The sequence below is a fragment of the Dama dama genome, chromosome 12 (genome assembly GCF_033118175.1).
Source record: "Dama dama isolate Ldn47 chromosome 12, ASM3311817v1, whole genome shotgun sequence".
NCBI lineage: Eukaryota > Metazoa > Chordata > Mammalia > Artiodactyla > Cervidae > Dama > Dama dama.
Window position 1 is genome coordinate 41,619,271 of NC_083692.1, and position 23,350 is coordinate 41,642,620.

Sequence of the window (23,350 nt, forward strand, 5' to 3'; positions counted from 1 at the left end):
CTAAGTCCCTGTTCTAAGTATTTACACTTTGAAACAAAATAGTCAAAAGTCAATTCCTTAAAATGTTTTATGTCAATTATATCTAAAAACAAAACCATCAAAAAACACAAAAGCCAATTCCTTATGTTTTGTTACATCTAAATTCAAAATGATGTTTATCTCCTTCCAAATGTTATAAATTCTATATAAAAATGAATAAATCCCATATAAAGAACGAAATTCCTAGCTTTACTAGAGATTTGTACACTCTAGTTTTTGCTTTTACATTTTAAATCAAATGAAAGTTTCTGAGGTTTATTTAAAGCAGTATTAGAATAAGATTATTTTTAAAAAGCAGGCTTGATAAATAAATGCTTAGAGTATTTCTAAGTCCTTAGGAAAAAAAAACCATAAGAGGAAAATACCAGGCAAATACCTTTTTATTCTTGGAGTAAATTGACTGTTATTCTATACCAGTATAATCTGCTTCTTTGGACACCCTCACTCCCAGCCCCAACACAAAAGAAAAGTTTACTTACCTGAGTTTACTGAGGAATTATAAACACTACTGATTAAAAAAGAAAATTACTTAAAAAATGTTTACTATCATTGATATTTTAAATATAAAAAACACATGTTTTCTAATCAGTGACAAACTGGTATCCTATTTTAAGGTGATAAAAAATACTACATTGCCCACAGTGTCACCCATTTAAAACAGGCTTCACTAAATCTATACTCCCATGTAAAATCAGATTCTTAGTACTCCTGAAAAGACAGTATAACCTTTAGTTTGAAGGGACTCCTGTAATGAAAGCAATTCTTAGTACATACATAAATATGTCAACTTAAAAAAAGTTATATTACATCAGATGTGGAGAAAAATATTTAATCAACAACTGAAAAATTAATGTTAAGAGCTAGAATGAGTAATGGAAATCCAGTTCCTGAAACAGTATCTATTCGTGGCAGTCAAAGATTACTGTGAAGTGAGTTTATCCAGGTTTAGGGGCAAAAAGAAATATGGTGTAAGCTACTTGTTATTAGTTCTCACAAAGAGGGCCAGATTTAATGAGCAATTTAAATACTAAGAATTTGCCAATCAATTTTTTTTTTTTTACTTTTCTTAAATTTAGTTATATTTTAATAAGCAATCTCTAAGAGTTCACCTCTAAAAGATTTGATGCACAAAAACACAGAAAATCTTCAAAGGGGGGAAAAATGTAACAAATAGTTTTAAGTTAGGCTGTTAAGGTTTACCAAAAACCTGTGTTTAAAAACAAATAGGGCAAGTGACTTTTAAAAAAGAACAAATCCATACTTAGGGAATATTAAACAAAGTCTATGTGATGCATACAATTACAATAAATGAAAGATTACGGTGTAACCTTGGATAATGTTAGATACTAACGCTAACTTTCCAAAAAATAACAAGTGCATGCTTTCCCTCTAGAAACTGGAAGATGCACCACTGCACACAGCAAAGATACCACAGGAGAACTGGGCCTGTTACAACTCGAAGGATAGGGTTAGAGATTAAACCATATCATTCAAATCCCCTGAATTCTAATTCCATCAATTCAAACATAAGCAAAATCTTTTTTCCAATTATATCACATGCATACATATTTGAATACAGGCACAGAAACTTGTCATTTTTATTTGGGTAACAAGAGTTTCTAAATTATGTTGAAAAATAAATCCTAATTATGACCACTCCTGTTAAGAAAAAAAAAAAAAAAAAAACTTAGCACATTTTCCACAAATGATTTATGCAAAAGAAAAGAAAATACACATAGTTTTATAATATCTTAAACTTTTTTATTCCCTACCAGAGACATTGTCTTTCATTTTCTTTCAGTTTTCTACATTTTCAAGTTGAACCTGTATTTAATACTGCTTTAATCTGCTAAAGACATTAACTGATTGCTCTCCTAAATCTAAGGATTATATAGTTTTAGTATAAATATATATCACATATTTTCGTAAAATTTTGACAAAATCGAATAAGCATGCCTTGTTTTAAGTCCATGCTCCTTCCACTGTTTATAAAATCTGATTTAAAGATCAAAAATTCTTGGTTGTCATTCTTTAGCTATAACAGTCTTCCTTCTGAACTGCCACTCACTTCTTTACATAATAACAAGCAATAGAAAAACCAGAGAAATTATCTTAATCTTAGTTCTTCCTTTGACACTATAAAATAATGTCAACTTTTTTTTTTTTTTAAATGAAACAAATACATCCAAAACTCAATACATTCAAATGAGCTGCATCTCCTTTCAGGTATTACCTTCAAGGCCACAGTTCATTCTCCTAACTATGCTACCACTGCTCAAAAGACCTTTACAACTCTTCTGGGATTGCCTTCAGAGCCAGTTGCATATTCCTACTATTACCTCAAAGATAGATTTAATTTTTGAAAACAGTAAAAAGACATTTGGTGCCAAATAATGGTTAACCATAGAACAATCAGAGGTTCCCAGGTGGTGCTAGTGGTAGAGAATCTGCCTGCCAATACAGGAGATGCAAGAGTCACGGGTTCAGTCCCTGGGTCTTCAGGAAGAGCCTCTGGAAGAGGAAATGGCAACCCACTCTAGTACTCTTGCCTGGAGAATCCCATGGATAGAGGAGCCTGGCGGGCTGCAGTCCATGGGGTCGTACAAAGAGCTGGACTTGACTGAGCACAGCACAGCACACAGAACAAAAGTTGGATAATACTTTTTTAACAATTATGTAATCATAAAGTTAACAGTGTGTGTGACTTAAATTAGCTCTGAATACAATTCTGAAAGAGTAAAACCCAAGAGGTTTTGAGCAATGGCAGACTGCTGGAATTAGGAAATAATTTTCCAGCATGATCACTATGCAGGGTAACATTCATTTAGCTGTCTATATTCTGGCATATTTGTTTAAAGTGAACATTCTGAGAGTTAGAATCTTTTAAAAAGGAGTATCATTCTTTAAAAACAAAATTATTCCTTTAAAGTATCACTGTCAAAGTTAAGTACTACGCAAGTGTTTTTTGTTAGAAACTAATTCTCCGTATCAATAAAGACTACTTTTAAAAACTTGAAAGCAAATAACCAACTTATTTACTTCCAGGCTTTTTAAAATTATTAACTGAAGAAAAATAATTTGACATTTCTAAGGTACTAAAAAACAAAACAAAAACCCCACATGTAATAAAAACACATCAAGAACCAAACTACAATTTCTGAGCTGCACTGTTTATTTTGCTGCTTGAAACCTAAGTGACAGTATGCCACTATAATTATGGGGTTTCATCTAAACCTTTACTACACTGCAGGTACAGAAATATACGGACACATTTTTGGAGAATTGACATTTTGCAAAATGCAGCAAACATTTTAATTTATACATGAGAAAAGGAAGTGTTCAAAAGGGTATGCATTTCAAGTTATTGCAGGTTATTTGTGAGAGAATTTCTGCAGGTAAAACATGTTTAAATTTAACCAACAGTAGCGTGTCAGTGTATTTAAAATCATGACAAAAATCTTCTCTCTGGTCATGTTGCCCACGACAAATTACTATGATGTTGTATGTTTTAGGGCAAGATGTCAATACAGCATAAATCCCATGGCATTTTGGTTTTCTTCTGGAGATTAAAGCTGTTTTTTTTTTTCTTGGGATAAATGCAGCAGCAAAACACAAACCAGTTGATCAAAAAAAGCACTTCTGCCATAACTCCAATAATTTTCAGGACACATCAACCGACAGTAGTTTTGCCATTCCCAGTTCTTTTAAGGGTTACATCTCTGCACTGTTGCCTTAAGTATGTCTGTAAAAGCTTGTTCTCTGTTAAGCCAGTTTACTGACTACAGCCTGGTTGAGAGAATTTAGTTGGTTGGTCCATTTATCTAGTGCAGTATATCGGGCACCACCCCTCTTCTGATGATCCAGTTCAAGGAGTTGGTTGACTTGATCAATTCGGCCATGTATAGTGCTGGAAATAAATAAAAGATGACATGTCTACAAACCGTTTTCACAAAACATATCTTTTGGACTTTATAAAATAGTCACAATATCAATAAATGCAAAACAAAACAAAAATCCCTCCTGCAGTCTACATTAAATAGTTGCATTCAGCATTGATTTAACATTCATTAGCTTATTCAAACTTTAGACAGAAACCAGACTTCAGCTACCTTTCAACAATTTCACTGAAAGAACCAACAGACATATACTTACCCAACTAATCAAGAGCAAATGTAATATGAGAAGCTTTAAAAATAACATTTCTTGCCTTTAAGAAAGATACCATTTCCAAAGTAACAGATACCATACCTTATACTTTAAAAATGAAATAATACTATCCATTAAATAATTATCTATATATATGGGTCAGGGGCTTCCCAGGTAGCTCAGTGGTAAAGAACCCCCCAACCAATGCAGGAGACATAAGAGACACAGGTTCAATCCTGGGTGGGGAAGATCCCCTGGAGAAGGAAATGGCAGCTCACTCCAGTATTCTTGCCTGGAGAATCCCATGGACAGAGGAGCCTGGCAGGCTATAGTCCATAGGGTCGCAAAGAGTCGGACACAACTGAAGCAATTGAGCAGGCAGGCATATAAGGTCATATACTGAATGAGAAATCTTTTGAAAAGTTATTTAGAACTTTTTCAAAGATCATGTGCTTAATATGATCATTCATTTATAAAAAGCCATCACATACACGTATCTCTTTCAATAGAAAACTACAGCTGAAGTGTGCTTTTTATGAAAAATCAAGAATTCAACTGCTACCTTTGCCATCATTATTCAAACTTTATGTCCTGAACATTTTGTGGAAAAAAAATAGTCAAGTACTTACTTATCCAATATGCACTGCACCAGCAAGCTCTCCACATCAGCTACATCTATGTTTAACTCCTAAGACAAAAGACTCATTATAATTCTAATTAACTTTTTAGAGGACTTTATGATTCTATATAAATATTATTTTAAATTCAATTCTATCACTCAAAAAAGAGAAAAGTTAAAACAAATTTCATTATCTGTTCAGAACACTGAGAACACAGGTCTGATAAAATTTCACTCTGTTAACTTTAAAAGTATATTCCTATGGTTGGGGTTAACAATATACATCAATTATCTATTTCAGCCACTACCTTCTCTCTTACAATTTAACTGCGGCTGAAGGAATCTTTAAAATGAAATGTAATGATTCCTTATTTCTCATTTCTTTTAACTCAATTTACACCAGGAACAGAAAAATTCACATTAGAAGGAAAACCTTAAGTTATGCTGTATTTTAAAAAATACTGTTACCAAGAATAACTCTTTTAAATATATACTGCATTTATTAATACAAATTATAATGAATATAAGTACCTTAGAAATAAAAGGAATATGTATTCTTGTGTAAGGCTTAATTAATTTTATAAGCACTTGTGTTCTGATGTTTCGCAAAAGCTCTGAAAGACAAAGTTAAAATAATACATTTATATTTACTAGTTTGTGTATCTTTATGAATCACTATGCACATCTAAATCATATTAACTGTGTCATTTATCTTCTTAAAACGTATCTCTCTGTCTAGTGAGGGAATAAGGAATTTATATCTAAAAACATTTGAGTTCAACGTACAGTAGGATTAGAGGCACTCTTTCACATAAGTTTTTCTTGTTTCCATCTCTCTGATTTTGCTCATGTTGTAATACTATTTGAAATATCCTCTTGCGTTCTTAATAACACTCACTGCTCATCATTTCCTCTATAATTTCCTCTTTCAAGAAGCTCTAATTTATACCAACTAGTCAAGTTCCTTCCTTTATGCTCTCTCATAAACTAGAATACTACATTTTATAAGGTATTCTACAATTCTTCCCAGTTCTTCATGAACAGTGTCCTTTAAAAAAAATAGGAGCTCAGGAACAGAGCTTCTATATTTTTTTTTATACCCACAAAATATAGTATCATTCTCAGTTCAAATAAGAACTTCGTCTGTTGAGTCAAAGAGAAAGGAAGGTGAGTAACAAAAGAACATTACTTCCAAAGTATTCTTTGGATTTTCTTAATGCATCTGGCATTTAAGCATTTGAATGAATTGTTCCAGTTATTAAATACCCTCAAATAGTTCCATAACAGGTAGGAACACTGGAGGTATAAGTGGCTCTAGAACAAAGAGACAATTATTATCTTTGTTAATCTGAACTTATTAAAAATCTCATACATTTGTTGTTAGCCTACCTTTTCAAAATAAGTGCATCTTAGCATTATCTATAGCAGGCTGTTTTCAAAGCTTCTGTTGTCAAAAATAAATCCTAAAAATTTACTTTGAACCTAAAAATCAGTAATAAACATGGAATAATATCTAAATCAGAAGGTAAAAGTGACAGCCTCCTTTTAAATGAAATGAATATCATGTAAAACTTGATTCCATTAGTAACATGAAATTAGCTACTGACATCTTTAAAACAGCTTTATAATTTTAAGGAATATCTTATTCTATGACAGCATTTAGAAACAAGTCTATATTTTGCAATAAACAGAAGAAAAATGGCTTAATTCCATGTAGCTCCATTAAGGATTGTTTGATAGTAGCAAAGAAAGTAACAGAATTCAGTTGCAGAAAGCATATACCTTCAATATGTTCCCTTATGAAAGGATCATCCATGATGTTGCTGTGATTTGTTTTTAGAATCTTTTCAAACTCAGTGATGTCATTATTCTGATAGGCACTAACAAAAAAAGAAAAGCATAAATTTTGTCAAACATGAAGAAGTCACATATTAAATCAGATAATCCAAAGAGCCTGTTTCTTAATTTTTATATGAAAAAATCTAAATTACAGTTTCTGTCATGGAAATTAGAATTAAATACACACAGATCCTTCCGAAAATAAAATGAATTTTCTTTTAATGAATTTGATTTTATAAAAGAAAGACAAATCATCTGGGGTTAAATGTTATACACAGCTAATTAAAACCTCAAAGTCTTAGTATTGTTAAGAACTGACAAATATTTAGTAATTGTTTAATGCTCAATGCTTTTAAGTTAAATTGTGCATTTAATCTCCAAGAAACTAGGTTTCATGTACACTACTGAATGGAGGAGTTTGAATATAAGACAGTATATCCTCTCTGAAGTTTACTCATAAATGCAGCTTCCTTAATTTTTATCTTCTAGAAAGGTACCAGCAACTGCCAAAACTTCTTAAAGGGAACATTTGACTCTCAATTCTCTTTAGCCTTAAAATTCTAGTGAACTATACACAGCAGAAATATTGGTGGCAGATAACTAGTGGCAAATGGGATACACGCACAAACTAGAGAGTGATGGACACTGCTGCAGAAGGTCAAAGGCTGATTTATGTTCATGATTGTCTGAGGTATTTACTATCTACTCTGAGGCACTATGGGGACTGCTAAAGGTGCTGAGAAGGAAGAAGCCAACCTTCTGGAAATGGCACCACTGTCTGCTTTATATGTAACACATATCATCAGCCACTCTGAACGCCCTCTGCTGTGCTTCCATCTGTTGGGTCGCAATGTAACTTCGTGTTAGGGGCAGGTGATTCAAGTGCTTCAACAGGAATTATTTTCCTCTAGTCTGCTGGCAACTGACTAGGAAGATAAAATTAGGAAGCATTACTTTTCTTACCTACCCCAAATATATTATTGTAATATACTACAGGAGGGTATGTTCAAATAGTGAAAACACTTGCACACACAGATATTTTAACAAAGACACATTCTTCCAATGTTTAAGTGGCTTAAAAAAGAACCTTATACAAAATGTGGGACACCATGGGCTACTTCTTTTAAAATTTATCATTAAAATAAGTTCTAGAGTTCCAATACAAACGCTTCTCTGGAGTAAACTGTGAGATAAGGTCTGACAAATCAGTACTTTAATCCATTTAATGCATTTAACCAGTTTAATTTGAACAAAATACTAATGTCCAGGGAAACACTTTCCTGCAATATTTCTTTAAGAATTTTCAAGTTAAACTGTTGCTTAGAAATTTAACCTAATTTTTTTCTGAAGTATTATGAAATTAATCTCTAACCAAATAATCTCTTAATGTGGCCAAATGTAAATAGAATAAACTGTTTGATATAAAGACAAAGAAATTGTCTTTTGAGCTTAAACAATATAATGAAATAGGCTGTAAGTACATAAAATTTATAACCCAACAGTACTTTCTTAAATTAAAATAAAAAAAAAAAGACTCTTAAGAGTCATCTAAATTACCTATACATATCTGAAAACAAACAAAAAAACTCAACCCTGCCTCACACCCCTAACTACACTCTTCCTGTCTTAGTAAACTCAGCTGATAGTCTAGAACAACGGACTCGAAACCCTGTCAGTCTCTCTCCTAGTTTTCTACAAAGCAAGCACAATAAATCATAGGCTACATTTATTTCTGGTCCAAAGAAACGTTTTTCTTGCTCACTGATTTTTTTACAAAAACGTTTTCTTTTCTAGGCTTTTGCTTGGTTTTTCTTTCCTTTTTTTAAAAAAATATTAATTGATGATGGCAGGTTTTTCAGCTATTAGCCATCATTAGTCATATCTTTCTCCACAGAAGGCAACAATAAATCCTTAGGTTTCCTAACAGTATGACCCTTCTGCTGCTCTTTACATTAGAAAATTAGCTGAGGCAAATTTAAAGTGATTTTTTAATCTTGTCAATTAAGCAAATATACAAGTAAATAAACTGTCTCACTGAAAATTCTTGACTTAGGTAGACCAATTCATAATTTCATTTTTGATTAAGGCAGGTAGAAACTGTAACACTGTGAAATCGTTTTAAAATCTCTATAGCTTTCTACTGAGAAACAGTATGTGTATACACACACAAAGATAATGAGAAAAAAAAGCGGTAAATACTTACAAAATCTTGTGAGTAACAGAAACAGTGTAATCAATGACTTCAAAAATTTTACAAACTTTTGTATACTTCAAGTCAAAATAATACGTTGGGTATTAACTGAATTCTGAAAAATTCTCTCCGTTCTCTTCTTTATTCACTGCTTTAAGGTAATTTATCTTAACTGAAATATTAAATCTTACCTTACTAAATTCGTCATTGCTAGAATTTCTGGATCATTTTTGTAAGGTTTGGCCTGGTTAGGAAAAAAAAAAAGGATTAACTATGTATATGTACAAAGAAAGAATAACATTTATTTTCACAAGAGACTGCTGACAGAAATGAACAATCAGAGCACAAACATACCTCCTGTGAGTCAAATGGATTTATCCCCGATTTCATTAGCATATTTGCTAAGACTAAATATTTTAAGCAAGTGGTTCGTCGTGGACTTCCCGATTCATCATAATTCTTAAAGGCTTCAAAAAAATCAGTGTGTGCCTTTTCAAATTCACCTTCTCTCAAGTGCATTTTACCACCACATTCTGTAAAGAATGAAACAGGAGAAAAGAGGACATTTTCAGTTCTGTAATAATAAGACTGACCACTTCATAAAAATCAAATGAAAACTATTTCAGTAGCTTCTAGTCTTTTAATTCTATAACCTGAAGAGTACTAGCTCCTGAAGTGGACAAAGGGCACATACTGAATTCTAAAAACCAAGCTCTTCATTAAACATCAGCCAAACAAGCATTTGCAAATCTTTATTCTCAGTTGAAACACAAAGTAATTTTATCAAAATTACAATGAGGTGGTCTTCCCTGGTGCTACAAGTGGGTAGGAATCTGCCTGCCAATGCAAGGGACACCGGTATGATCCCTGGTCTGGGAAGATTCCACACGCTGCAGAGAAACTAAGCCCACACTACCACAACTACTGAGCCCGAGTTCTAGAGCCTGCAAGCTCCAACTACAGAGCCCACGTGCTGAAACTACTTAAGCCCGTGTGCCTACAGCCTGTGCTCTGCAACAAGAGAAGCCCATGCACCACAATGAAGAGTAGCCCCCCACTTGCTGCAGCTAGAGAAAGCACATGCACAGCAACAAAGACCCAGAGAAACCAAAAATCATAAATAAAGATAAATAAGAATAATAAGAAATTCTTGAAACAAAACTACAATGAAGTATCAAACTCATACCGGTCAGAATGCCATCGTTAAGAAGTCTATAAATAACAAGGTGTGGAGAAAAGAGAACCCTCCTACACTATTTTAGTTGTAAAAATAATGTAAGTTATTTCAATGTAATGTAAGTTGTTAGAATGAATTTAAGTTGGTACAGTCACTATGGAGAATAGTATGGAGGTTCCTCAGAAAACTGAAAATAGAATTACTATATATGATCCAGCAATACCACTCCTGGGCATGTATCTGGGCAAAACTATAATCAAAAAGACACATGATCCCTATGTTTACAGCAGCACTATTCACAAGAGCCAAGGCATGGAAACCACCTAAATATACACTGACAGATGACTGGATAAAGATGATGTGATACATATATACAATGGAATACTAGCCATAAAAAAAGAACAAAACAATGCCACTTGCTGCAACATGGATGCAACTAGAGTTTATCATACTAAGTAAATTAAGCCAGAAAAAGAGACAAATACCATATGATATCACTTATATAAAATAAAGTCACAAATGAACCTATCTACAAAACAGACTCACTGACATAGAGAACAAACATGTGGTTGCCAAGGAGGAGTAGGGAGGAGGGAGTCTGGGATTAATAGATGCATACTATTACAAACAGAATAGATAAACAACAAGGTCCTAATGTACAGCACAGGGAACTATATACAATATCCTGTGATAAACTGTAATGGAAAAGACTATATATGTATAACTGAGTCACTTTGCTATGCAGTAGAAATTAACACACTGTAAATCAACAATATTTTAGTAAAAAAATCACTAAAACAGAAGGTAATTTTATATACATTACAATTCTCAAGAGTAGAATTTCTGATGGTGAATTTTCTATTAATAATTTACTGATATAAATTTCAAAAAGACAAAAATTTATCCTAATTCCTTACTAAGACTAGATCATTTCATTTGACTTTACTACTCTGCCATTTATTTTCACTAAAACAGAAACAACCTTCAGAGTTAATCAGTCATAATCCAAGGATATCTTGGTATCTTCCCATAACACTGCCCAACCTTTGCAAACCAAACTTGCCTCTGATAACTCCCATGATCAATGGATGAGGGATGGCAGACTTGATGTGAAGTGACTGTTCATAGAGTGCTTTAAGTTTTTTGTTATTTTTCTGTGCCGTGTACATTTGAATTTCCAAAGCATATATTTCTAATAACTGTGTGCCTTTTTTCAGGTCATCTTCTCCATCATCAGTCTGGGGAAACAAATAATGAAAATCTAGTGAAGACAGAATTCAGAGTCAACAGAGTGATTTTTGAGTTAGCCTGAGAACCTTACATTTATGATACTAATTCTGTGGGAACATGAATTACAAATTTCAGTTGACACCTAGATTACTAAGAATATGACCTTCAATGCCAAAAAAGGAACCCACATGGCCTTTGTACTTCACAGTTATTCGATAAGGTTTTTTTTTTAATGTACAAAAGTTGCAATGTTTTGTTTTATCCAGGAGATTATTTATAGTCTTCCCCAAATCTTCACAAGCACTTTAGATCCACTGATTCAATTAACAGCACTTTGTGCTTTCAATCAAGTGCCTTCCTAGTGCCAGGTGCTCGGTCTACCTTGGGGAAATAGAGAGTTAAATAAGCCAATGTCCTGGTCTCAAAAAGTTCACAATATAGAAGACCGATATGCCAACAGATAAGTTATAATTTAAATGATAATAATTCTAGCTGAACCATCAGCGAAGTCCCAAGGATGGAAGAGAAGATTAATTCTCTTGGGGGATGTCAAAGGAATAACAAAGGTGGTAACATTTGAGTTTGTCTTTGAAAGATGATCAATAGCCCACGAACACAAGCCGTGAAAAACAGAATATGGTTGACAGTCAGATAATCATAAATATCAAGCACTGACATACACAACGCCAAAATTTATTATTTATTGGGTCTTCTAACTTAAAACTTTCCTTTAGTTATCCACTAACAAAACACAACCAGACTAATAAACATGATATGTCAGACAATCTGTAGGTTCAGATTATCATGCATCTCTCCTATGCTTTAATGCAATTTACAATCCAGACAGCATTTCCCTTATGCTACAAAATAAACCAAGCAAAAACTTCTCTAGAGGGTTTTTTCATATTCCTTACGTATATACTGAAAGATTTTCTTTCACTTAGAAATGCCTTCTCTATGATTTTCATTTCACATGGAACTGAATACACAGCTGTTCATGCATCAGACTAAGCCTTCCTTAAGAACATGTAGATAAAAAACAATCCATAAATGACTGATTTGTCTTATAAACTGAAACTATTATGAAACATAAAACATTTTCATGTTTATAAAAACCAAAAAAGGTAACATTATTAAATGAAAATATGTGAAGATGACTTAGAACACTTTTCTGATCAATGTTTTCCTCATTCACAGAAATAAAACATATAATTAATAGTACACAGTATGAAAATGATAATGTTCAAAAGATTTTGTATTGGATTTGGATCTGTGTATGTGCATTTTTAAAGCCAGTTGATAAAGTTTACATGTTTTTATACTTTTTTGGTTTGTTTTTATACTTTTAAATCATTAAAATCAACCTGCAACATGGTCTTGAAAAAAAAAGTACATAGCATTGAAAGAGCATAAGAATATTTAAAACAGCATTTCTATTTAATATTTGAACTAATATCAAGTAACTTATTAATCAAGACAAAAAACGAAATACAAAATTACAGCTCACACTTTAAAGTTATAGAGGTGTACTATGGCTTCACAAGTTTATAAATTAAATGAAAAACTCAGTACCTCTATCTCCCTAGTCACAGTTCAGGTGCTTGATGAGGTGTAGCTGATGCAACCATATTGGAAAGCACAGATACAGAATGCTTCTAACATCACATGAAGTTCTACAGGACAGTGTTGTTACAGTTCTACAGAGGATTCATACACGAAAACTAGAGTATAAAATATCTTTAAAATGTATGTCTACAACATCCTTTCTGATTTTCATAGGGTGTATAACTAAATATGAAATGCTTATTATTCTTAATATTAATGACTGGTCTGTTTATTGATACCTAAGCCTCATTCTTCAAAAATAAGGACTGAAATTATAATTAACAGAGGAAGTAATGTAATAGTCAGAAAAAATTAGCTTTCTGGTAACTTATTTTCCAAATTTTATTTTTGCGATGATGCTTTAAAATATCCCTAAGCAATGTTTCCAATATAATTTTTTCTTATGAAGAAATAGTATGAAAAAAAATAAAAGCTACCTGGCAGGACTGATGTAACTGGCGTAAAATTTTTTGAAGTTTTCCATATTCCTCTCGTTCTAAATATAATTTCCCCAGCTGTAAAAAAAAAATACTTATTAAAATTAAAAGATTTCAACAGGAGAAGGTACATCTTCAGAGTTTATCAAGGATGCCCGCCCACTCTTCAAAAGAAAAAAAAGTAATTATTATTACTGTTACCTTTGTGTTTGTCTTAAACCACAGTCTGTCATTCTTAGCATCTTTCAAAGCTTCCAGTGTTGTTTCATAGAATTCCTGCAGTAAATCCATCTGACATAAAAAATCAGAATTCTATAATTGTAAACAGCAAATTTGTACCTGTTAATAAAGTTAATTTGAGCAAACCAAAAGTGCATCTTTGAACTTTAATATACATAAGATACACTAGCTGTATCTTACTGAATGTCTGTGACAGTCCACAAAATTAACAAAACCTTAGCAAAAGTACAGACGAAATTTACAAAAAGTGCGAACATGTGTTTTTATGCATTTAAAATAAAACCCAGAAAATGTGTAATGCTCTAATAGTATAGGTTTGTCCTTTCAAATCTAATAACTCATTTTATGTTAGCAAAGGAAATGGCAAACAAGAATTGTGTGTGTGCTCAGCTGCTCAGTAGTGTCCAAGTCTTTGACACCCCACTGCTTATTATGAATGGTATGTATCTTACACACTCAACTCTTATTTGGGAACTACTATGTGGCAAACACTAAGTAAGCTGCTAAAGAAACTAAGAATAAGCCTCTTTCCTCAAAAATTCTTCTGTAAATGTGACTAATCCATTAACTGGACTACAAATTTTTGTTACTGATAAATTGTTGGGAGTTGAGGGGAGGGAAAAGTTAAGCACAATTTTAGCTTTGTCTAACACCATCAGTTCACAGTCTGAATATGACTTTTTTTAATGGAAATTGCCATTTGTTTTGCATTATGATAAGCTCCTCTGTTCCCTCCTCCCACTTTTGGCTCTACCTTTGTGTGAATACCTGATTCTTTAGATATTTAACAGGATCAGGGGGTAAGAGGGCCATGGCAACAGGCAAGCTTGATACTTTCAGAAAAGGCTGTCTATTTATTCATGACTGTCGATTGCACGGTGAGTAAGTGCTGCCCAACTAATATCTATACTTACTTTCATAAGACAAAAAGTTTACATATAAAGTATGAAGCAACACACAATCTTGCTGAAAATTACTTAGTTCCGCCCCCCACTGTCTGACATAATATTTAAAAATAACGTACAAAAAATATTATGATGTGACATGTTTGTAAAACCCAGGAAACATTTTTCCACTTGAGATAAGCCCCAATATACTGGGAAGCCCTGAATTAGTGCCATGAAGTGTTAATGTTCTAAACATAATTTTATCTTCCTCTATTTCCATTACATATATTTTAGATATAAAAATAATAAACTTCAAGAAACAATGACATTTAGTAGAAAAGACAGAATGAAAGACTGGTTCTAAAAAAAAAAAAAAAAAGAATGGTTCTGAGGTGAACATATTTTGAGTATGAAAAGTATCAAATGTTCTGAGAAATGCTAAGTGATACAGAAAATACTTCTTGTGCTCAAATATCATGGCATAGTAAAGCTGAAACTTAGGACTATGTTGCTTAGAAGAATATGAACAAATAATCCAATTGAAATTATTTTAGCAATAAACTAAAATCATTGCTTAATAAGCAAAAACTAAAATCATGAAAGCACTATCATTCCTCATGCCCACTGTAGTATTATCATTAGCCCTTTCTTTCATCATCCATCTATTCTTTGTAGAAGCATTTACTGACTACCTAATGAGTAACGCCAACTACTAATTGTAATGAATACAGATTCTCCTCCCAAGGATCTCTCTCTAAGCAAATCTACACAAAGAACCTATGACTCACTGTTAGGTTATTAACAGTTCAGGAAGGCTAGCTGAAGTGCTGATGATGTTGATTAGAAACTGCATGGGAGTCTAATATGAGCCTGCAAAACCTGTGTGCAGATAATGTTAGTGTCTGAAGATATTATTTGAAAAGATAAAGCTTGGGTTATTCCCTTTCAATGCTATATACTTTCCTGTAACCAAGAAAATAGCATACATTATTTTAAAAGCATACTAAAATTAAAACTAGCATAACAGCTTAAATAGAACTTCTAGGTCTTAAAAACAAAAAACAAAGCTCTTAAGTATAAACATACTGATAAATACCAAGAGGGAAAAACAGACTCTAACCTGCTTAGAAGTAGAGATATAATCAAGAATAGAATTAATGGATTTTTCAGAATAATTTCTTGTGACAGCACTCCGAATATAGGTCAATAGTTGTTTATATCTGTTCATCATTTCTGGAAAGTTTGTCTGTGAGGGAAGAAAAATGCATTACTAGGTACATATTTACTTACTGAGATATGTACATATGATTAAGATTATAGAAATACCCATTACTACCTAATTAAAAAACAATAGTTTTTCAATAATAGAGGAACTATATATGACAGAAACACTATAAACATTTTAGCTTAAATTTGAAATTACTATTCAGTAAATGAATTAAATTTATGATATTAGCCTTTGAAAAAGTACAATTTATAGATTTTCCAAATTTCGGATATTGTTCCTCACTGCACAATAAACACATTTATTTAAATCATAAAAACTACTAAAATATTCATAGACCAAAAAAATAAGTAAGACCAACTTCAAATATTCTTCCTTGAAAATTTATTCCTTCATCAGGAAGCTCTCTAACATAGCTATGCATGTCTTCTCTCCCCATTATTGGTAAGCTCTTATAGTAAAATGTGAAAGGAAAAAAATTCCTTCCACCCCAGGTACTCATCCCACTCTCAAGAAAAGTCCTCCCCACTTCTAAAAGGGGGGAAATCCTCCCACCTAAGGCCCTAATAATGGATGTAGCTACTGCTGCTATTCTTTGCAGGATTATTTGCATAACTGTAGTTATTCCAGGAAACATGAAAGACCTGAGGAAATGAAGGACTATTAGTAAAATTCCCAGCATTGAATATTTTGGCAGAGGGTCTATCATGCCTCAGAGCATATAAGCTAATTTATAGAAAACCTTGTATACTATGCAGAATTTTTAAAAGATTTTGTTGATGTGGACCATTTTAAAGTCTTTATTGAATTTGTTACAATATTGCTTCTGTTTTTTTTTGGGGGGGGGGCTGCAACGCATGGGGGATCTTAGTTCCCCCACTGAACTCACAGCCCCTGCATTGGAAGTAGAAGTCTTAACCACTGGACCACCAGGGAAGACCCCCATGTAGAATTTTTAAAACTTAGTATTATTATAGTCACAAATGAAAATTAGACTAAATATGGAAACATATCAACAGAATTATTTCAGGAAAGCTGATATAACATTTTGTTGCCATGAGGTTTTTAAGTATAGAATTTCATTATCAGTTTAATTCCTCTCAAAACAAGTCTTACCAACTTGAAGTTAATCTTAATCATTTGTTTCAGTGCTTTAAATCCCCATTCTCCTTTTTCACCTTCAAGTTCCAAAACCTAAGAAAAAAGAATTTAGTATAATATTGTTATTTTCTAGTAACACCCAATATTTAAGTTGTAAATTAATTTTACATCATATGCATGAAAAACAGTACCCCAAGAACTCTATTTTTCAAAGCCATTTTTAAAAGATTTAAGAAAAGAAACCAATCTTAAATGCTTATGAAAGGACAAGTGAGCTTATTTTGAAGTTTCTTCATCAAAAGATTAAATAAGAACTACTTCTTGATTATTATACAGTCCCAGAAATACTTGTTACTTCACTGGTTAAGAATAACACAAAAGTTTATCAGTAGGAGAGAAATCACATTATTTAATAATGAAACCACGCCTGTGTGCTTTGGCACCAAAAGACAAAGGAACACGATCGCAGGGATAACTATTGACCAGCACCATTCATTGGTTCTCTTTCTGCCAGAACTGTACAAGCTTTTCGGGACAATGGTCCTGTTCTATAGTTAACTTGATTGGAAAAAACAAAAGGATAGCCCTTTTGAAATATTTGCTTATGTTGCATAATGAAAACTTTTATAGGATTATCACTAAGTATCCAAACATACTTCTGAGATAAAATCATTTGCAATTTACTTGATTTAAGACATTATTTAGAAAAACACAAACACAGAATCAACCAGAAAAAATATGAACCTTTTGGAAACTGCTTAATGCTGCTTTTGGGTCATCTTCTTTTAATGCTTTGGAATTATAGTACTGATTTTCCAAATCCACATTTGGCTCAGAGTTACTATCTTCAGAGTATTCCTGTGTGTTAGAAAGAGATATTAAAATGAAAGAAACAAGGAAAGAAACCCACACATTGCTAAAATGTGAATACTATTAAGAGAAAAACAACATATTTATAAAAAAAAAATTTAAATACATAGTAGAAATTCCACTGACATTTAACCATTATTGAAATAACAAGGGGAAAAGCCAAAATCAAATGGTTAGCAGAATACAGTAGTACCCCTTATCCACGGTTTCATTTTTTGTGGTTTCAGTTGAGTATCAATCGAGGTCTGGAAACTGGGAAATTCCAGAAATAAACAATCAATAAGTTTTAAACTGTGAGTCATTCTGAGTAGCAGGAACAAATCTCGATGAAATCTCCTGCCCTCTCCTCCCCACATCCCACCTCGAATGCAAATCATCCCTTGGTCCAGCATATCCCACCTGTGAGTCACTAAACAGCAAGCTCAGTTATCAGATCCACTATTGTGGTATCACAGTGCTTGTGTTCAAGTCACCCTTATTGTACTTAATAATGCCCCCAAAGTTCAAAAACAGTGATGCTAGAAACTCAGATATGCCAAAGAAAGGCCCTAACATGCTTCTTTTAATTGAAAAAGTAAAAGTTCTCAGTAAGAAAAAAATGTATGCTGAGGTTGATAAGATCCATGGTAAGAACAAATCTTCTACCTGTGAACTTGTGAAGGAAAAAGAAATTTGTGCTAGTTCTGCTGTTGTAAAAGTTATGGCTAAGGTGTGTGAAAAGTACTTAGGGAAGGTGGAAAACGCATTAAATTTGTGGCTGAAGGACATAAACAGAAAACATGTTCCGACTGAAGGCAAAGTATTAGAAAACACTGAGCCTATACAGACTAAGATCACGGCATTTGGTCCCATCACTTCATGGCAAATAGACGGGGACAGTGGGAACAGTGACAGACTTTATTTTCTTGGGCTCCAAAATCACTGCAGATGGTGACTGCAGCCATGAAAGTATAAGATGCTTGCTCCTGGGAAGAAAAGTTATGACCAAACTAGACAACATATTAAAAAGCAGAGACATTACTTTGTCAACAAAGGTCCATCTAGTCAAGGCTATGGTTTTTCCAGTGGTCATGTATGGATGAGAGTTGGACTATAAAGAAAGCTTAGTGTCGAAGAATTGATGCTTTTGTACTGTGGTGTTGGAGAAGACTCTTGAGAATCCTGTGGACTGCAAGGAGATCCAACCAGTCCATTCTAAAGGAAACCAGTCCTGAATATTCACTGGAAGGACTGATGTTGAAGCTGAAACTCCAATACTTTGGCCATGTGATGCGAAGCGCTGACTTGAAAAGACCCTGATGCTTGCAAAGACTGAAGGTGGGAGGAGAAGGGGACGACAGAGATGAGGTAGTTGGACATGAGTTTGAGTAAATTCCGGAGTTGGCGATGGACAGGGAGGCCTGGCATGCTACAGTCCATGGGGTCGCAAAGAGTTGGACATGACTGAGCGACTGAACGGACACAAAGACTTCAGCAAAGGGTTCCCTGGAATGAGTGACACCAAGCCATTTTCTGCAAGTAAGGGATGGTTACACAGATACAGAAATAGGTTTGTACTGAAAGATACAGAATCAACACAAAAGCAAATTGTAAATACTAATTATTAGTAGTATTACTATTAAATTTTAGTTATTTTATCTTTCGTTTCATAATCTAGTTTTTGCTATTCCCTAAGTCTAAATTTTATCATTCTAACATGGCCTAACTACCTAGGATGGTGAGCTATATAAAGCACAGTCATCTATTGCTAAATAAAGCTATATGTTAATAAAAATATTTGCTTTATGTGTAGTTCACATTACTCAATAGCCGTTTAGTTATATTACTATACTTTAGCTAGTCTTGTAACATCAAAATAAGTAAAACAAAATTAATTTGTATAGCTTTATGTGACTTTTCATTACATAAACTCAGTTCCTAGTTATGAAACAATAAAGCAGAAAGAAAAATCAAAGTAACACTATTTTGTGGAGAAGTAGAAATAAGAGTTTAAAGTAGTTTCAGGATATTCAACTTAATGATAAGGATTATAAAATATACATAAATTAGTGTAATAAAACTATTATTTTAGGAAGAGAGACGATTTCCTTCAGCTATAAGTCATTACAAAGGGCAAGTTTATGTGAAATTCAGAATTGTGCCTGAAAGCAAACACAAAAGAGATAAGAACAGTATCATAGTTGTTTCTAAATCCAAATACAGTTAAATTTTGGGGGGAACAATTTATGAAAAATTCTGTATTGTCTCATAAAGGCACATGAAAGAAAAAAGGTATATGAGTGTAGTGTTAGAAAGCTCAAAAATATGTAAACACAAGATGAAATTTTCCTATGACCAGCAGATGCAGGGAGATGTTTGATGTTAGCATAGAATCGGTTTTATTTGACCACCATGGCTTTGTAATGTGCGCCCTCTAGAGGGTAATTATTTCCTCATGTAAGGATAATTCTGGGAAGCACTGACACTCGGTCTCACAAATTTAAGATCAGTAATTCAGTTTTGCTTCACATACGAAACCCTTTGGAACACTTCTCTTATAGATAAAGTCAAATTCTGAGTAGTGAGTAAAGTTCATAATCATCCATTCACTTCTTCACTCTGCAATTCAGGTTTGGCTATAATAAAACTGATTAAAAAAGCAATTAATAAATAATGAACAAGCCAAGTGGATACATCAAATCATGTTGTTATAGTGATGGCTTCTGAGCCAGGCTTTGAAAGCTAAATGGTAGTTTGCATGCCAGACAAAAAAGAGAAAGGGGAAAAGAGGGAAAGCAGACACAAAACTGTAACATGAGGTACTGAACAGCTAAAAACAGTCATACATAAAAAGTCCTTATTGATTCTATCTTGAACATAAACTCAAGTCCATCCACTTTCCCTTGTCACTGCCCCAGCCTACTAGGTCACTTTCAGCTCTCTACAGATAACCTTTCCATTCTCCTTTTTAACTTTCAAATTCCAATCTTCTTAAAGTAAGTGGTCAGTATAACATTCATAAAATGTAAATTATCGTATTCCTCTTCTCAAAAGTGGTTTCCCTTTGCTCTTAAAATCAAGTTCAAAAATCATCAAAATCTGACTCGATTATGCACGCAACCATGTCCCCTACGAAGCTCTCCCTTATTCACTTTGCTGCAGCCACCCTGGCCTCACCTCACAAGTGGCCAAACTCATCCTTGCCTTTACATGCCATTTCTTTTTCTTTCTACCTCTTTTCATCTCGTTAACCACTGCATATCATTACAGCTTAAGCGTCATCTACCTCCTCAGGGAAGATGTGGAGTAAAGAATCCTAGCTAAAAAACCTACTCACATACTCTACACCTTTGGAAATCAGTTCTTCTTAGTAACTGTTCAATAATATACGGGAATAGCTACAACCAGAGAATCACTTTTCTGCAACCTAAATCTTCAGAATGCACCCCTGAACTTAGAAGTAAAATATCTTTTACATCTATCACCAAGTCTTAAGAATCTGGACTCTTATCAAAGCCTACTTATTTTCAGTTTCTTAGCCAACAGATTAGGGAAAAAAATTAAAATGGCCCAGGACGTAAGAGATAAGTAGAAAGCTAGGAGTAGCTACATATGAGTAGGACATGGAGTTGCCAGAAGGTTAAAGTCAATTACTGAACTGATTACAACACAGGTGAAGAAAGGAATCTTTACATTTCCTACCATGTCTGAAGGCCTCCTGTAGTTCAAGACTGACTACCTGCAACTTCTGGCACCGACTGGCTCCAGATTAATGCTACTTCTCAACTCTATATGAACTCCCCTGAATCACTACAATTGAGATAAGACTTAATCCCACCTTCAACATTTTGTGAATACGTTCTTTTGGTTTTTCACATTATATGGATTAAGAAGTGAAATGTATACTATTTTTTGCACAACTGCAATTCAATTCTTAAGTGTTGCTGCTGGAATGGATAAATACATGAGAATTGGCACAACTGATATGCTACTGCCTTGCTACTTATAATTAGGTTATGACCTGCAACACCATGTTGCAGCCTCCGTGACACCAGTAACCTGTCATCTGCAGCTCAGTGAATCACACACCATCAATACGAACTGAACTACAGCAAACTACTCAGTTACCACACCGGCATCATTTTTAAACCGAAGATATTTTGAGAAGTCTTTGGAATAATTCGGTTGTACAGAATATCTGTTATATATTATTTATGTCTATTGTACACTCAATGATAATGATCTTTAGTATAAACCAGTAATTAAATGTGCTCAACAAATGAAAATGAAGTCTTTCTCCTTAAGCTATTCACGGTCTGAGACAGATATGCAAATGAAACATTAATATAATAACAGAAGCAGTAACAGAGACACATAGGAGGTTCAGTGGCGTATCAGGAATAATTAACTACTCTTCAATGAGTTAAAAGGAAAAGTTACCTCAACCAGGTCTAAAAGTAGGAATGCATTTTCCCAGGGATGAAAAAAGGCACTGGAAACAAAACAAGCTATCCAAAAGCATGGAAGCTTCAAACAGCACTGCATATTTAGAAGAGCTACCAGTAGTCTGATTGGGCTGAAGCACAGGATGCATGCAGAGCTGATGAGAGAGAAACTGGTATCTGACAGGGGAATAGAACTGTACAGGTCTAGCAGAGTGTATATCAAATGGAGACCCACTAAAAGATTTTATAGAGAAATAATTAGATCTGTGTTTTAGGAAGAGCACTCTGGTAGTAAGGAAGTAGCCCACTGGATACTCTTAGAACTGTTTACCCAACAGATGATGAAGGCCTGATTCCAAGCAGCAGAACCAGGAGAAAAGGGAGAGGACAGAATAAATATATGTGATGTTAAGGATGTAAAATAAAAGGACACATCATATGGGCACAAGAAAGGGGAAAAAGTTATCCTTAATGACTACAGCTGATTTGGTTACACACAGTGACATTAGTCAAAACAGGGAATACAGGAAAAATATTAAATATTGCTAAACTGAATTCCCTATGTCAGATGAAGATGCAATAACTATAATTTATAAAAGTATAAGTGAAATGCTTTTGAGAGAAACTGAAATTTTAATCTATACATTAAGAATGTTTTAGACAAAAACCAAAGAATTTAAGCAATATATGAAAAAGCAAGCACTTGAACAGTGTTAAAAAAGGATTTTTAGAAAATTCACATTAGCTCCAACCTATGTAACTCATGTCCTGACATCTATCCAAAGCAATCTCTTACCCATCTACACCAACCAAATCTATTCTTCCTTCCCCCAAACACATCATGCTCTTTAAAACCTCTGCTTTGGCATAAACTGGTCTCTCTTCTAGGAATTCTAACCACTGCCCCTCCCAACAAACTTCCTACTTTTCTCCTGTGATGATGTCCAGCCCTAACACTCCTGGAAATGCTGTATTCCTCAAGGCTCACCTTGTGATTCTTTCTTTAAGTCTTCTTAGCAAAATATTCTCCATAGTCATGCTTCTACACGATATGCATGTCTCTAAAGAACAGTTCTGTATGTATATTGTTCCCGCCTCCTGCCTCCCGCCGCCCCTCCCCTCCCCTGCCCCACCACGAACTTCTCAAAAGCAGGAACTTACTTTTACTGATCTTGGTATCCCCAGAACCTGGTATATCACAAAATGCTCAAGAAGTGTTTGCTTACTTGAAATGAAAAGTTAGTGAATGTTCCAAAATAACACAACACAGACAGGGGCAATTTTGACTCTATGTTGGAATGTAGCAACTACTGAAAAGGG

General features: G+C 33.7%; 1 protein-coding gene across 2 annotated transcripts in view; it reads right to left on the reverse strand.

The window, feature by feature from the left end:
* Positions 1-401: 401 nt before the first annotated feature.
* The window catches only part of COPS2 (COP9 signalosome subunit 2), a 29,786-nt gene continuing 6,837 nt past the window's right edge, over positions 402-23,350 (reverse strand). The window contains exons 2-13 of one of the 2 annotated variants that reach the window (XM_061157117.1): positions 17,481-17,594; positions 16,752-16,829; positions 15,531-15,656; positions 13,485-13,595; positions 13,284-13,361; positions 11,075-11,249; positions 9,189-9,367; positions 9,026-9,078; positions 6,587-6,684; positions 5,336-5,418; positions 4,815-4,873; positions 402-3,946 (exon numbers count right to left, since the gene is read on the reverse strand). In XM_061157117.1, coding sequence (XP_061013100.1) covers positions 3,802-3,946; positions 4,815-4,873; positions 5,336-5,418; positions 6,587-6,684; positions 9,026-9,078; positions 9,189-9,367; positions 11,075-11,249; positions 13,284-13,361; positions 13,485-13,595; positions 15,531-15,656; positions 16,752-16,829; positions 17,481-17,594 — 1,299 coding nt within the window. In that variant the 3' untranslated portion in view covers positions 402-3,801. The remainder of the gene's footprint in view (positions 3,947-4,814; positions 4,874-5,335; positions 5,419-6,586; positions 6,685-9,025; positions 9,079-9,188; positions 9,368-11,074; positions 11,250-13,283; positions 13,362-13,484; positions 13,596-15,530; positions 15,657-16,751; positions 16,830-17,480; positions 17,595-23,350) is intronic. The other variant, XM_061157116.1, reaches the window with a different exon arrangement.